The following is a 14,380-nucleotide window of genomic DNA, read 5'->3' on the forward strand; positions in this document are numbered from 1 at the left end:
TGTGTCCAATTGTCGTGATGATCAGATATTGACCCCCCCCCCCCACCCCTCTTTGACTCTTCTCCCAAAGTTTTCTTCTTCAGACCACATTTAAATTTTTTCCATTCTGTTTGTAACCATGACAACCGAGCCACCGCGTTTCCCTATTGGCTTATTATTCATTTTTATTCGTCATGTAATTTTGTGTGATGTGCGCATTCATTGAAGTGTTATTTTCATTTATTGATGATTCTTATTATTTGAAATGAACCCATTCTCCGTGTGTTTCTCCAGCTAACGGCTACTTAAGCGCCCGGGCCTCACCAGGCTTGCTGTCCGTCTCCAACGGCAACAATAGCAACCTGGTCAAAGTAGTCCCAGCCAAGTCTCCGCCTCCTGCCAGTCCTCAGATGGTCAGCGCTCGCAAGTCGGACCTCCGGGTCATCACCTCGCAAGGGGGCAAGAGCCTCATGCAACTGGTGAGACATAAGTAAAGCGCGTGAAATATCAATATGAATTATCTGCACTGAATACTGACTTAGCTGTAATAAAGAGATATAGAGAGTTTTTTAAAATAATGAAGTCATCATTTATGGAATGAAGAAGGTCAGACTTCCACGTGAAGTATTTTTAAATCATCTAATCGTGTTTATTGTCAGGTAAAAATATCATCATGACTTGAAAAGAGGTCTGCTTGCGTGCGAAAAGTCTTCCATTTGTGAAAAATGTAGTTAGATCCATGCCGCTCGTCACTGCTGGCGCAGCTGAAATTAAACTTCATAAGTGCTGACAAATAAAAACTCACAGTCACAACCACACGCTTTTTGTTTTCAATAAGAGCTACCAATCATGTGCAACGTGATTGACGTGACCGGTCACCTTGTGTGTTTCCTCCCGCCGCACAGACAGAAGAAGAGCTGGAGCTGGTCAGTGAGGTGAATAGAAGCTTACGCAACCTTTGGCACGCGCGTGTGATGTCCAATTGTGTGTGAACACAACATGCATGAACGTGCACAGGCCTGTCACGACCTAATCACAGTCGTTTCAGCGTCTGAAATAAGCGAGAGACACAGCCGAATCTCACCATCACCCTTTTTTTAAGCAAAATCAGTCAGTGATGATCATAACAATAGTGGGCAAGTTTTATTCATTTATTTTGGTTCTAAAACTTGGACGATCATGCGGCCCTCCCCGCTGTGTACAACAACTGCACGTGTGTTTGATGTTTGTTCATCTGCTGCATGCGTTCACAGGTAGCAAGTAAAATAGGACAAGACAGTAAAAGTGAACCAGGCACTGTTACTTTTTTTTTTTCTAAAAAGGGATGTGGCAAGCAAAGAGGACAGGAGTCGGGAGCAATGCTCAACCCAGTGAGGAAAGGATGCGACCAGCACCAAATTGGACTGGACAGTTGAAGTACGACCAGTCGTGCTAAACTCTGTCAGGAATTGATGCAACTAATTGCGAATAGAACAGGACGGGACAGTCTCAATAAGGTGGGCTGCGTAACATCCTGAAAGCATGGGACACGACAAATAGAAGATAGGACAGGCGTAGTGAAGCGGTTAGTGTTATGCCCTGTAAAAAAGGGATGCGACAAGTAGTGTTTAGGAAAGGACAGGAACAGTGAGCCAGAATAGAGCTCCACCTTGTTCGGGAGGGATGAGATAAGTAGCAAATGAAACGGGATGGGGCAGGACAGAAGCACTCTCAGCCAGGCAGGGCTGGCTGTACTCCGTGAGGAAGGGTTGTGACGAGTAGCAGACAGAGCAGGATTGCACAATAGAAGTAAGCAAGGTAGTGTCCCCTGTCACAAAGGGAAGTGATGAGTAGCAAATAGGATAGTAGGACAGGACAGATGCAGTGAGCCACGTAGTGCAACACTGTCTAAGGAAGGGACACAATAACTAGCAAATAAGGCAGGCCAAAAACAGGGCCGTCAAAGTGAGACAGATAGTGCTTCATCCTGTGAGGAAGGGAAATGACAGCCGAAAATAGGACAGGACAGAAGTTGTGGTCAAGAATGTGACTAGTAGCAAATAGGACAGGGCAGAATCGGACAGTGCCAAACTTTGTAATGGACGAAGGGTGGCAAATGGGACAGGATAAACACAGCAAATCCGGCAGTGCTACACCCTATGAAGAAGATACACCACAAATAGCAAATACAACAGAACAGTAGATGTGTACTAGCCAATGCAACACCCTGTGATGAGTAGCAAATTGACCGAGACAGTTAGCCAGACGGTCCAACACTCTGTGATGAAGGAATGCTAGCATTCATCACATCCTTCATATTAGCACTTTAGCACAGGACAGGAGCAGTGAACCACGAAATGCTACACCCTTTGTGGAAGGGACACATCTAGCTAATTGGACGGCAGCATGAGGTTGCCATTTCGGACACAGGATATTAGGAGATTGTGCAGGTGTGCCTAATGAAATGTCCAAAGAGCATGAAAATACACACACAAGCATGGCATGCCTCGCAGTTTTCAGCACAGCAACTGACCATGACTCCCATGTCACCTTGGCAACTTGATGTGCGACACATCTTTGCACGCCCATGCTAAATTTGTGGCGGTGGCAAAGTTTCAGCGAGCTTGTTAAGTCCAGAAGAGGTGATATGAATATAAATATCATCCACAATGACGATGGATATGTTGTCAATTAATTTCGAATCACAGCTCAGCACCGGGCAGTGTGCCGTGTTTGCTAAGCTAACCGCTAGCATCCACCGCTGTCTCAGCCATATTGTCTTCTGTCTTCCCAGAATGCTCAGCGGCTAGGCGGCTCCCAGGTGCCGCAGCCCCTCACCACCCCAGTTGTTTCCGTGGCGACGCCCAGCCTCCTGGCGCCCTTCTCCGCCATGCAGACAGCCTACAACACTGGTAAAAAAAAATTACAATTAAATTAAAGTCCTCGAAACACCTCTGTGTCATCATAGCTTATATTAAAATGCAACATAGTAAGCCCAAGTGTTCAACAAAAATCAGGTTTTATTCAGAAAAATTTGGACGTTTGTCATAGTTATAAGTTAAATACAACTGTCAACAAATGTACTTGCCAGGATTGAAGCATAGGTTCAGCTACTGTAACATTTGGCACACCTATAATTCAAACATATTGCCCGTAATTAATGTATACACTTTTGTGATATTTGTTTGCATCTAGACAGGGGTTGCAACAAACAATTATTTTAATCATAAATTAACCTGTAATTTATGATGTTGATTAATTGATGAATTAAGGTGCAGAGAATAAAGGCTACAATAGTGGCTGAGGTTGCATTATGAATCCACTAGAGGGAGCTACGCCAAAGGGAATACAATACAATACAGCTTTATTTATGTAATAATAATAATAATAATACATTTTATTTATAAGCGCCTTTCAAGACACCCAAGGATGTAGAGCTTTCACAACCTCTGCAGCTGTGACAAAGCAATTTACAAAACATTTAAAATACATCCAAGAAATCTGAATATTGATCCATGTATAAGACGCATCGGATGAGTAGTTGCTTTCAGGTGCGTCTTATAAGGCGGAAAATACAGTATATTTCATGCATATACCCCAACTCCTCCATATTTACACTAACATTTAAAATTGTAAATGAATTTCATACTGCAAGTTTGTTTAAAACAGACCCAAATGTTCAAGAATAACTTGAAATCATTTTAGAAAAAAAAAAATCATACGAGATGCTGGTTCATGAAACAGAGTGTTTCGTCCAGCTTTACTTCTGTGTTTGTGATGATTTAAATCTATCCTATTTACAATGTAGATGCACTCACCATCTAAAGCTTGGAGCGCACGTTTAATTGGCACTGAACTTTTGACACGAAAGTGTGCCGAGCATTTCAAACATGAAAGTGCCTGTTTTTTGCTCCAGTTAGCGGGCGACCCACATCCTTGCGTTCGTGCGAGCCATCTGCCTCGAGCGACGCTGGGTAACGCGGGCGTCACGTTGAGTAAAATCTGAGCGTGCGCCACAAACACCCTCAGAAGGGATTGCCTCGCTCATGCTAGCCAGTTTAGCCTCCGAGCTGCTATTCTGCCCAACGAGTTGCAAATGAGCGTTTCTAGCCAGAATTAGAGTTTCAGTTTTTCGTTGGTTGTTGTTGTGATCCTCAGGTTGCCCCACATCAAACCAGGTTTCAAATTAGGGTTTCAAGCTTTGATTGGTGCTCGAAACTTGAATTAGTGTTTCAAATAAGGATCTCAAGCCAAGGGGAGGGTGTCAAACAAGCAGTGGGGTTTCAAGCCGGGGATAGGGTTTCAAATTCGGATCTCAAGCCTGTGAGAGGATTTCCAATTAGGTTTGGGGTTTTAAATTAGGGTTTCAAATTTTAGGTTTGGGTTTTTAAAGGGTTTCGAGCCCTTGTTAGGTCAACCACTTATGTCTCAAATTGGTTTTCAAATAAAGCTTTTAAGCTCGTGTGTGTGTGGGGGTTCTCACCAAGGTTATAAGTTGGGTTTTCGGATTTCAAACAAGGGTTTCAGTTTGGAATGAGTGTTCGAAGTGCTACTTGCTCCCATTAGCCGCGGCGCGCGTTGGTGGGTGGCCGTCCGCCTGGAGCGGCGGTAGGTAACGTCAGCGTCCCGCCGAGTAAGGCCCGTTTAAGAAACATGAATAATGTCGTCAAGAATCTCGCGAGCCTCCCGGCGTGGAATGAATATTCACTTTGTAGCTACTTCAAAGCCGCCTCGTGAATATGATATGAAGATGACGATGAATATGGATCAGCGCCGCTGCATATTGATGTCCGGCACGCTCGCGTTTGTTTCAGAGTACCAGTTGACGAGCGCCGACCTGACGGCCCTGCAGACGTTCACGCCGGCGGGCCTGGTGCCCGGCAACATGGCTGCCTGGCAACAGCAACAGCAGCCGTCCGTCGCCCAACAGCAGACGGCGCCGGCTATCAGCCTGGCCTCACTCACAAACCTGGTGTAAGGCGCGCAACACACACACTCGCGCGCACACGCGTGGACGAACTGTGAACTTCACAAGGGCTTTGGCAGAGGTTAATTTAGTGTACTAAACCACAGCATGGGTTTTAAGTTTAAGATCTCAAATGATGGGTTTGAATTAAGGTATCAAAATTAGAGTTCTAATTTAGGGCAATAAATTAGGGGTTTGGCTTTTGGTTAAGGAATTCAATTGCTCCGGGTTTTAAATGAGGATTTCAAATCCTCCGTTAGCCGTTAGCTTAGCTTAAATCCATCCAAGTAGCTTGTGTATCTCGAAGGTGACCCGTTTTAGCGACATCCTCCGCTACTCTGCTCGCTCCCAAAACAGGTGTCTTTGGCTGTTTCAGTTACAAACAAATGAGGTTGTGCCCCCCTCCCCCCTTCCCCTCCCCCCCACTTGTTTCCACAGCATGTGGGGTTCAGACAAACAGAGTGCAGAGATGGTTAACTGCATCTCCAGCATTGCTGCTAACCTCAGGTGAAGCACAGCCACCACGCCGACACGCTCGCTCGCTCGCTCGCTCATCTTTGTCTGTGCTGTGTGGCTTCGGTAGAACCGTACATAGGACGTCTGCTCCTGGCTATGTCGTTAGCGTTGGAGCTAGGCCGCAGCTCTGAACTCCATCACTGTCACCAGGCACGCTGACTCGGACCTTTTTTGCCCGCCGTCATCCATCTACATGTTCAACATGAGGATGGGGAGTGTGTGTGTGTGTGTGTGTGCATATGCCAGGGAACGAGTCCATATTAGCCACTGATGTGACATATTAGAAAGTTCCCTCCGGCGGCCACAGGCGCTAATTGGCAGGGTGAAATTGGCGTCCGTCATGTGGAGCTGCAGGCGAGAGAGGTCCGATGGCAGTGTCAGAAGATGAGTCTTTATTAAAAGTTTTTGCTTGAGAGGTAGCACCTTTTGGTTGGAAAATAAAAGAGTGAAGAATGGGAAGAAGAATGCGATGTGGTGGTGGTGGTGCAGCATCATGTGTGTTGAGGCTTGGCTGATGACTTTTGTACTTCCACAATGACAACCTTGCCTGCTTTTTTTTTGTAGTTGTTTTTATTTTATTCTTGGGAAAAGACACTTTTTTATTGGAAAAAAAAGATTTTATTGTAAAATAATTTTCTGGGGAAAAAAAAGGGTATTTTTGTTTGGCTTTTTCTTTTGCAATTATTTTATTCTGGTATTTTTTACTTGTCCACAAATGTGTGATTTTTTTATCCCAAAAATTACACAAATGTTACTTTTTTAAACAAATATAACAAAATTATTGAAGTTTAAAAAATATATACCAAAAAGTTACCAAACTCTCAATTAAAAAAATAAATAAATAAATTCTCATAAAATTAGGTTCAGTGAAATCCAGAACACACTTTTATTTTAACCTTTTTTTCATGTTAAGTCAAAAAGGCTGTCTTTATTTTATTTTCGAATAAAACCAATATCGGTAAACATGACTGTTGAAAAGGCACTTCCAGTGCAGCGGTGGCAAAACCACTTGGCATTTTTATGTTGAGCCGAGTTGTCAGCACCTGTTCAAAGTAATCAAGTAACGTGTAGTTTAACTTGTTTACTTTGAAAATCAAGTATTCCGTAAAGTAAGACAGCTTCCCAGTGTCACTATGGCAACACTGCTTGTCTCCAGCATGTCTCACTCTTTTTGTGTTCTCTGCTGCCCCCTACAGGCCAATGGCTCCCCTCCCTCAGGGCACAGCACTGACGGTCAACACCAACCCTCACGTCAACATCAAATCTGAGCCCGTGTCGCCCAACCGGGACCGCAGCACTCCCTGCCCCACCTTGGGCGCTGGCGTGCAAGTCCACGGGCAGGTGGTGCCGTCGTACCCCGCCAGCGGCCACGGCCGTTCTCCCGTCGACAGCCTGAGCAGCAACGCCAGCTCGTACGACGGCAGCGACCGGGACGACGCTGCCGCCCAGGGCCGGGGCGGAGGAGGAGGGGGTGGAAGCGGTGGCGGGGGTCCGGACTTCCAGCTCCACCAGCAGGCCGGCGTCCAGCAACCCACCATGGTCCTGCTGCGGCCCGCCTCGACCGAGCCGCAGGAGCAGGACAACGTGAAGAGGATAAGGTTGGACACGTGGGTCACATAAAGTGCCGGCCGGTGCCATGCTTGGCCAGGCCGAGTCGGACGGAACCAGTTGAGGCCCGTGACCCCCCAAGCTCCCTTCACACACACACATACACACACACACACACACACTCACCATCCTCAAAACTCTTTCACACACACACGAGCATGCTTAACACTCGGGCACACGCATTCACATACACTACTCAGAAAAGGTTAGGGGCTTTGAGGTGAATTTTCAGGATGAACCTATCATGCATTAGAACCTTTTCAGTTGAACTTCATTTGACCTCTATACTTTTGAAATCTGGAAGGTTTCAGTGCTTTTTGTACAATTTGCTTTTCTCAACATGTTTGTTTGGGTTTTTTTCCATTTATTTCCAATTAATTCCACTTTGCCTTTCGGTGCCTCTTCCAGTCTCTCATTTGCAACCTGCTGATGACACCGTGACACTAAACTTAGTGTCCACTGCCCTTTGACCACATCGGTTAAGATTATGAAAAATATGACTCTAAATTTATAAGATTTGACTTTTTTCCGTCACATATTATTGTCCCTTTTTTTTCTGGGGAGAAAAACATTTACTTGTTTTAAAGCTTCAGTGACATAGAAATATTCTTCAAAAGATTACGAACATTCTTAAATATTTTATTTGTGTAAAATTAAGGCTGCATTTTTATTTCATTCTCACATTGCTTTTATTCTTGTAAAATAATTGTGTTTTCCTGGTGGGGGGGAAAACTATTTTTATCTTGTGGATTCTGACTTTTTTTTAGTTGAGTTCAGAGTGTTAGCTGCTGGTTGCAATGCAGATACAGAGACACTAGAATAATCACAGATTTTTCCTTTTTCAGAATTTGTCTTTGGTTTGCAATTTGTAAAAAATAAATAAATAAAAATGGAACCAGCAAGTTGTGCAAAAAGTACTGAAACCTTGCACAGCTGGACGTTGAAAACTTGAGCGAAAGTCAAATTAAGTTCACCTGGAAAGGAAAGACTGCATTTTAGGCTCATCCTGAAATCACACCCCAAATACTAATGTCCCAAACGTTTTGTGATCACATTTGCAGGAAGACTTCATATTTGTTTGTACCTTTCACTCGGGACAGCAAGCCGGGAAAAAGGAAACTCTATTGTGTCGCGCAAAAGGGGCTCAAGAGGTTTCCCAGCTTGCCTTGCGTGCACCGCTATTGTGTCAATGTGTCTCCATCATCTCCAGAATTTATCAAGACAATGAAGGAAAAGTGTGCCCAACACACACTCTCACGGGCAAAACCAACCCCCTCCCCCATCCCAATATCAGACTGACAACTCCCGCCTGAGTCATCTGGCTGCTTCTCATACTTGGTTTTTAAGCGAGCTGGTTTTGAATCCAAGAGCTGGTTTTGAATCCAAGCGTAGCAAAATGCATCACAACAAATAACGTGACATTGCTCCCTCCGCCTATTGGTCACAAGAAAGTCAACAAGATTGTCGCTTTGCTGTTCTGACGAAAGAACAACACTATATGGGCCTTTTTTGGTCATGACTTTTAAGAATTTCCCTGGGCAACACACCAGCAAATAGACACGTCCCATAAATTACCCCAAACGGCTGATTTCCGGCTCAGTTTCAGACACGAGTCTTCTCCCTCCCCTCCCTAAGTGACTGACTTCTTGTTCAATTTGGACACATTTCCCTGAACACTTTCTGTTGAATTTCAACCACTAAAATGGCTGACCTTTTGTTCCCTGGGCAAAAATAACCAAGTTCCTGTTCGACTTTAATCATGAGTCTCCCATCTGGTTCAATTTCAAAAATTACTCCCTTAAAATGGCCGCGTCAATGCTAATTGTCAGACTTCCTATCCAATGTCGAGAGTCGAGTCCCCAAAATGGCCAACTTCCTGTTAGATTTTTTTAAAGAGACCTATAAGTGGTCGGTTTGAAATTATGGTCTTGATCCCCCATATGTGATCTACTTATTGTTAGTTTTCAGACAGGAGTCCCCAAAAATGGCCGCCTTCTGGTTCCATTTCAGGTATTCCCACTTAAACAGCCGCCTTTCTGTTCTGTTTTGGACATGAGTCCCCAAAATGGCTGACTTTCTGTTGGCTTTTGGATATGAGTGCCCAAACATTGCCGAATTCTTGTTTAACGAAACCTGCCTTTTGTTATCACCCATGCTAATCATAATCCAGTTTCGTGACAAATTTTCCCAGAATTCAGCACATTAGTTTTCCTGTTTCCATTCTTGTGACCAATCAGAGAAGAGAAAACCATCAAATGTTTTTTGTTGCATTTTGCTACCTTTTGTCTTTTTACCTTGTGAATAGTCATCTACCTTGCTTACAAATCAGACAGCTGAGATATGAATTAATTCATCAATTGATTAGTTAGCTAATTAAGGCAGGAAAGCAGCCTTAATTGGACTGATTTGTTGCCGTGGCAACAACTGAATCAGGGACGAGATGAGAAATGGCGACTCCTGAAGTGAACCACCATTGGGCGTCTGTACATAAATGTGTGTTGAGTGCGTTTGTATGACAAGTTTAAATAATAATAATAATAATGACAACAGCCGCGTGTACGCCACAGGGATTGTATATAGGAGCTCAGTATTTGGCAGGAAGTAAGGAGGGGAAAAAACACATTCTCAGTGGAACTCCTTTTTTATGATTCTTTGACTGTGTGTACAGTATATAAAAGTGTAGTTTGTCGACAATGCACCAGAGGGCGCTTTAGGGACAGGAAAGGGACTCGATGATGATGATGGAGCGCACTTTAGACACACATAAACACATTTTCAATGCAAAGGTTCCAACCGTCCACGTGTTTGTATACTTTTTGGCATTCTAGTATTAGATTATGAAGTTAACAACACTCTGCCTTGGAGTTTTATCGGTGTCAGGTGCAGATTTGAGTAGTTTTCTTTATGAATATTCCCCAAAAGGTATCACTTCAGCTATGTTGCATGTCAGTTTTTTTTTCAAATAGTCTACTACTTGATATCCTAATCTTTATATATATATATATATACATATATATATATACATAAAAAATAGTATACACACACACAACACACAGATGAATATTGTTTTTTTGTTGTAATTTTAAGAAAACTACTTCTGTTTGCATTCGTGTTTTTTTTGTTTTGATTGCTAATTAAGGCACTTTTTTTTTAATTACATTTTCAAACACCGCCCCTGACATGCTACATTCAAGCCACAAGAGCGGCTACAAGCAGGGTTGAAAATGTGTAATTTATATAATTGAAAATATTTCATGTCAACACACACACATACGTTTGCCCTGCCAATCATCACTTTGATGACATCATCCCCCTAGCCCATTAAGATTTTCAGACTCCCCCCCCCCCCCCCCACACACACACACACACAAACATATCACTGCATTAAGTCCCACTTGAAATGGTTTCTGTTGCCATTTTGGTGCAGTTAGTGACCATGAGGGCAACGTTAGCACTGCACCTTTTTATTTTGATGAATCTTTATGGGGACAGTGTGCGATACGGTCCTTGTTAAGTGTGGTAAAATGAACGATTTTCAATTCATTTTCTGCTATGTGATTGTTATTATTATGGGAGTTTGCCTCAAGCCATATGCGACGTGGTTGTTGTTACTAGGTGCGCTTCCTTTAGGGGGTGCCGTAATCCCAAAAAGACAATCATCTTCAAACCCCGCCTGCAATGGAAAGCCATTTGAGCGTTTGTTTTGTTTTTTGTTTTTTTGCAGGTTTAAGGTTCACGTACTAGTACGCTCTGTCCTCATTAGTGAAACAATTCAGAGCACTAGTATAATGACTGTCTTACTTGTATCATGGTTCAACTACTATATTCACTTTTGGCCTACGACCTCAAACCTAACTAGTAAATGACTGTGGTGTACTAGTATAATAACTCTGCTAGGCCAACGAGTATAAACATTCTCTTACAGCAGCAAATATAATGAAAACACCAGGGACCCCACAATTGAACCCTGCGGAACACCATACCACAATGGGGCAGAGCTACGACACACTAATCGATCGATACCTTGGTGCTATATCAGTACTACGAGTGGTGTTACATTTTCCCCAAGTTAAAATATAGCGCCTGACTAATCATAATAGTATACTAGTATATATTTAAGATACTAGTCATGCTAGTATCTTAAAAGCGGCGTTAGTAGTCAAAACATACAGTAATTAGTAAGATACAGTAGTTCTACCAGGGACCTCAGTCGAGTTATTTTACTAGTTAGGACAAACTAGTGCTGGTACATGGACCTCGAGGTGGGTATCAAGGATATGGAATTACCAGTCAAACGTATTTCCACACGCCGGCCACCAAAGCTAAAATGCTCGCTCTCCGGTGTTCATTCGTGTTGGTGACAAGTCTGTTTTTTTATGGTGATGTTACTATTATTATTATGAATAGAAATTATAATCATCATGATGAGGTCATCAATGTGATGAGGACTTTTTGTGTAGCTTAGTTTTTATTTGATGAATCTTTTTGAGTGCTTGGGGATTCCTTTTGTTGTTGTTGTGTTATCAATAAACGTCGCACGGTTTTTCAATGCACAAGTGAGCGAGGATGTCACTACTGCATGGATCAAGAGCAAACGGGAATAAAATGTCAAATCAACACACCGTCGTCACACTTAAATATATTCAAATAAAAAAAATGAAGAAAAAAATATAAAATAAAAGATAGCTAATATATTGTGTTGGGCTAGTCTGCTTTTTTGTTGTAAAGAGACTTTTTTTTGAGAATGATATACAATTTGTGTATATTTTCATAAATAAAAGTATGCACTGATGTTATTTCGAAATCTATACTGCTTTTACAAAAAAAAGTGTTTGTTATTGTACCAAAGTATCCGATGCTCCCCCTCTTCTTGCGCCCCACCCCCTCGCTCCCCTTTTTGTGTGTTTTACCGTATTTTATATATTAAATAGACATGTTGACCTACACCACACTTTGTCACTCTTTTCTCTTTGCTTTCTTCTGTTCTCTTTAAACGTGAAAAAAAAAGTTGTATTTAATATCAGTGAAGTCTCAACATGGTAACTAAAAAGTGGTCAAAGTACTCACATTGTGTACTTAGTAGAAGTATGGATACTTGAAATTCAGAAAGAATGGTTCAAATACCGGTATCGATTCAACTCAATATTTACTTTTACTGTCAATTTCATTCAATACAATAAAAAGTGGTCAACATTTTTTTCAAATACCTGAAAAATATACTCAAATACAGAAACAAATTATTTGTACAATGTTACTATGGCAACTGTATCTCAGTTGGTAGAGGGAGTCGTCCAGTCATCAAAAGCCACGGAGGCATGTTTGCTACTGTTTCGAGAGAGAGAGACATTATCAAATATACGTCCATGCCGAAGGGTTGCCGCTTGGAATCCCAACTCGGACTGTCCACTTTCAAAGTGTCCTTTGGCAAGACGCATAATCCTTCTGCCAATTGGTGTAGGAAAGGTGTTTGCTGTAGTTTAACCCTTTTAAAGCACCATGTAAATGCAATCCATTTACTCACTAACATAACAGGCTGTCATCTGTTCGTGTCAGCTGCCTGATTGACGTCATGCCCAGACGCACACGTGTACACATACACATACACACACACAGACACTTCAGCAGACAACCGGCTTGTCTTGAAATTCATTTCAACTTAATCACTGGCATGAGAACATTCACATCCATCTGCTTTTAGCAATAGCATGCTAAAAAAAAAATAAGCTAAATGACACTGGAGAAATATCATGATTTCGTTTTCATTTTTGTGCTCATGTGTGTGTGTGTGTGTGTGTGTGTGTGTGTGGGCTCGCCCCGCTGTCTGGGATCTTGCTAATTCAATTTCCACATACTGATTAGATGACAGTGGGCATCTGCTGCCACACACACACTGACACACACATGGTTATGTGATTCGATGAAAGCCTCGCCCAGTCAAGCATAGACCTCCTTCCTTTCATGCCATCAGCCCTCATTGTGTTTGGGGCGACTGTCTATAAGGCCCATTGCATGTGTATCCTGATGTAGATATGACCAACCCCACAAAAGTAACTTTTCGAGACAAAAATAAGATAAGGTAAGAAAATCTTTATTAGTCTCGCAATGGAGAAATTCCCCATTCACAGCAGCAAAGTTATGAAAGGAAGAAGTAGAACAACAAAATATAGGAGCTGCTGGAAAGGCAGCCACTCTCGCGGCGCCATTTTGAAGTCGAAATAACAAAAATAACACAACACAACACATAGGACACAAATGTGCCCCATGTACCATTTCACTGACCAACACAAAATTAGATGGCCATATCTATCATAAAAGTGTGCACAAAAAAGTATCATGCCTGAAACTGAACAGGAAGTCGGCCATTTTGGTGAGGACCGCTAAATTGAACATGAAGTGGCCATCTTGGTTCGCAGCAGCCGTGTGGAGCAAATTCCACAGCTTGTATTTTGACTAGCTCCAACTCGGGAAATTGCCCAAATGATCCCAAATTAGAACTGAGAAACAGGGACAAATGGGTTCCACTAAACTGGCAATTTTTATTATTATTTTTTTACCCTATCCAGTGTGAGTCCTACCTAAAACAGCAGACAACATTCACAAACGAATCTTCCATGTCATGATAGAGAACAGCTAAAAAAGAATAAGAATTCCGGCAAGGTTGAACTGAAGCATTTGTCATGGAGGATAAACATTGTGAAGGCTCAGCAGAGTCATGTGCAGCTGTCGCCAACACAAACCAAACTTTGATTGCATGCCGCCGCGCAACCTCGCCTATTTTTAAAACAGTCATACAAGATGATGAAATAATCGGTCATTCACTGCAACTACGTGTCTACATGGAAGCAACCCTGACGCCTGACCTCAATGTCAATCCTATTTAGCTTTTTCTGACTTCTAATGCCTCAGAATTATCATTTTAAAACACAACTACCCACAAAACGTTGAGTATACTGTGTTGGACTTCAAGGATTAATTTCAGGAAGAACCTAACCCTAACTTTATTTGTGAATAGTGTATAAACTCTGGTCGCATAGGTGATGATAACATGCTAACGCTATCAACACAAAGAGGTCAAAAGCTTGGTTAATCCTGGTAGCATGTGTGATGCTAACATGCTAACGCCAACAACACAAAGAAGTCAAAAGCTTGGTTCATCCAGTGAAGGCACACAATTTTAAAACTGGCCATTTTTGCATGTAGCATCTCTTTTAAAGTTACCATGTGCTGTTAGGCTATTAGATTGAATGAAAGTTGTAACACTGCTATATTTTTTTGTCAATAAAAGTGTCCATATGGGATTTTAACGTCATTTGGCATGTACTGTATTCTTTG

The 14,380-nt window shown here is 42.4% G+C and overlaps 1 protein-coding gene across 5 annotated transcripts in view; it reads left to right on the top strand.

The window, feature by feature from the left end:
* The window catches only part of mef2d (myocyte enhancer factor 2d), a 71,210-nt gene extending 59,216 nt beyond the window's left edge, over positions 1-11,994 (top strand). For 2 of the 5 annotated variants that reach the window (XM_086112861.1, XM_086112856.1), the window contains 6 exons: positions 274-458; positions 885-914; positions 2,753-2,870; positions 4,773-4,932; positions 5,363-5,431; positions 6,637-11,994. In XM_086112861.1, the coding sequence (XP_085968987.1) occupies positions 274-458; positions 885-914; positions 2,753-2,870; positions 4,773-4,932; positions 5,363-5,431; positions 6,637-7,060 (986 nt within the window). In that variant the 3' untranslated portion in view covers positions 7,061-11,994. The remainder of the gene's footprint in view (positions 1-273; positions 459-884; positions 915-2,752; positions 2,871-4,772; positions 4,933-5,362; positions 5,432-6,636) is intronic. The other 3 variants (XM_086112859.1, XM_086112857.1, XM_086112860.1) reach the window with 3 other exon arrangements.
* Positions 11,995-14,380: the final 2,386 nt, after the last annotated feature.

Source organism: Hippocampus guttulatus, chromosome 6 (genome assembly GCF_054856545.1).
Source record: "Hippocampus guttulatus isolate MCC_2025c chromosome 6, RoL_Hgut_1.0, whole genome shotgun sequence".
Taxonomy (NCBI): Eukaryota; Metazoa; Chordata; class Actinopteri; order Syngnathiformes; family Syngnathidae; genus Hippocampus; species Hippocampus guttulatus.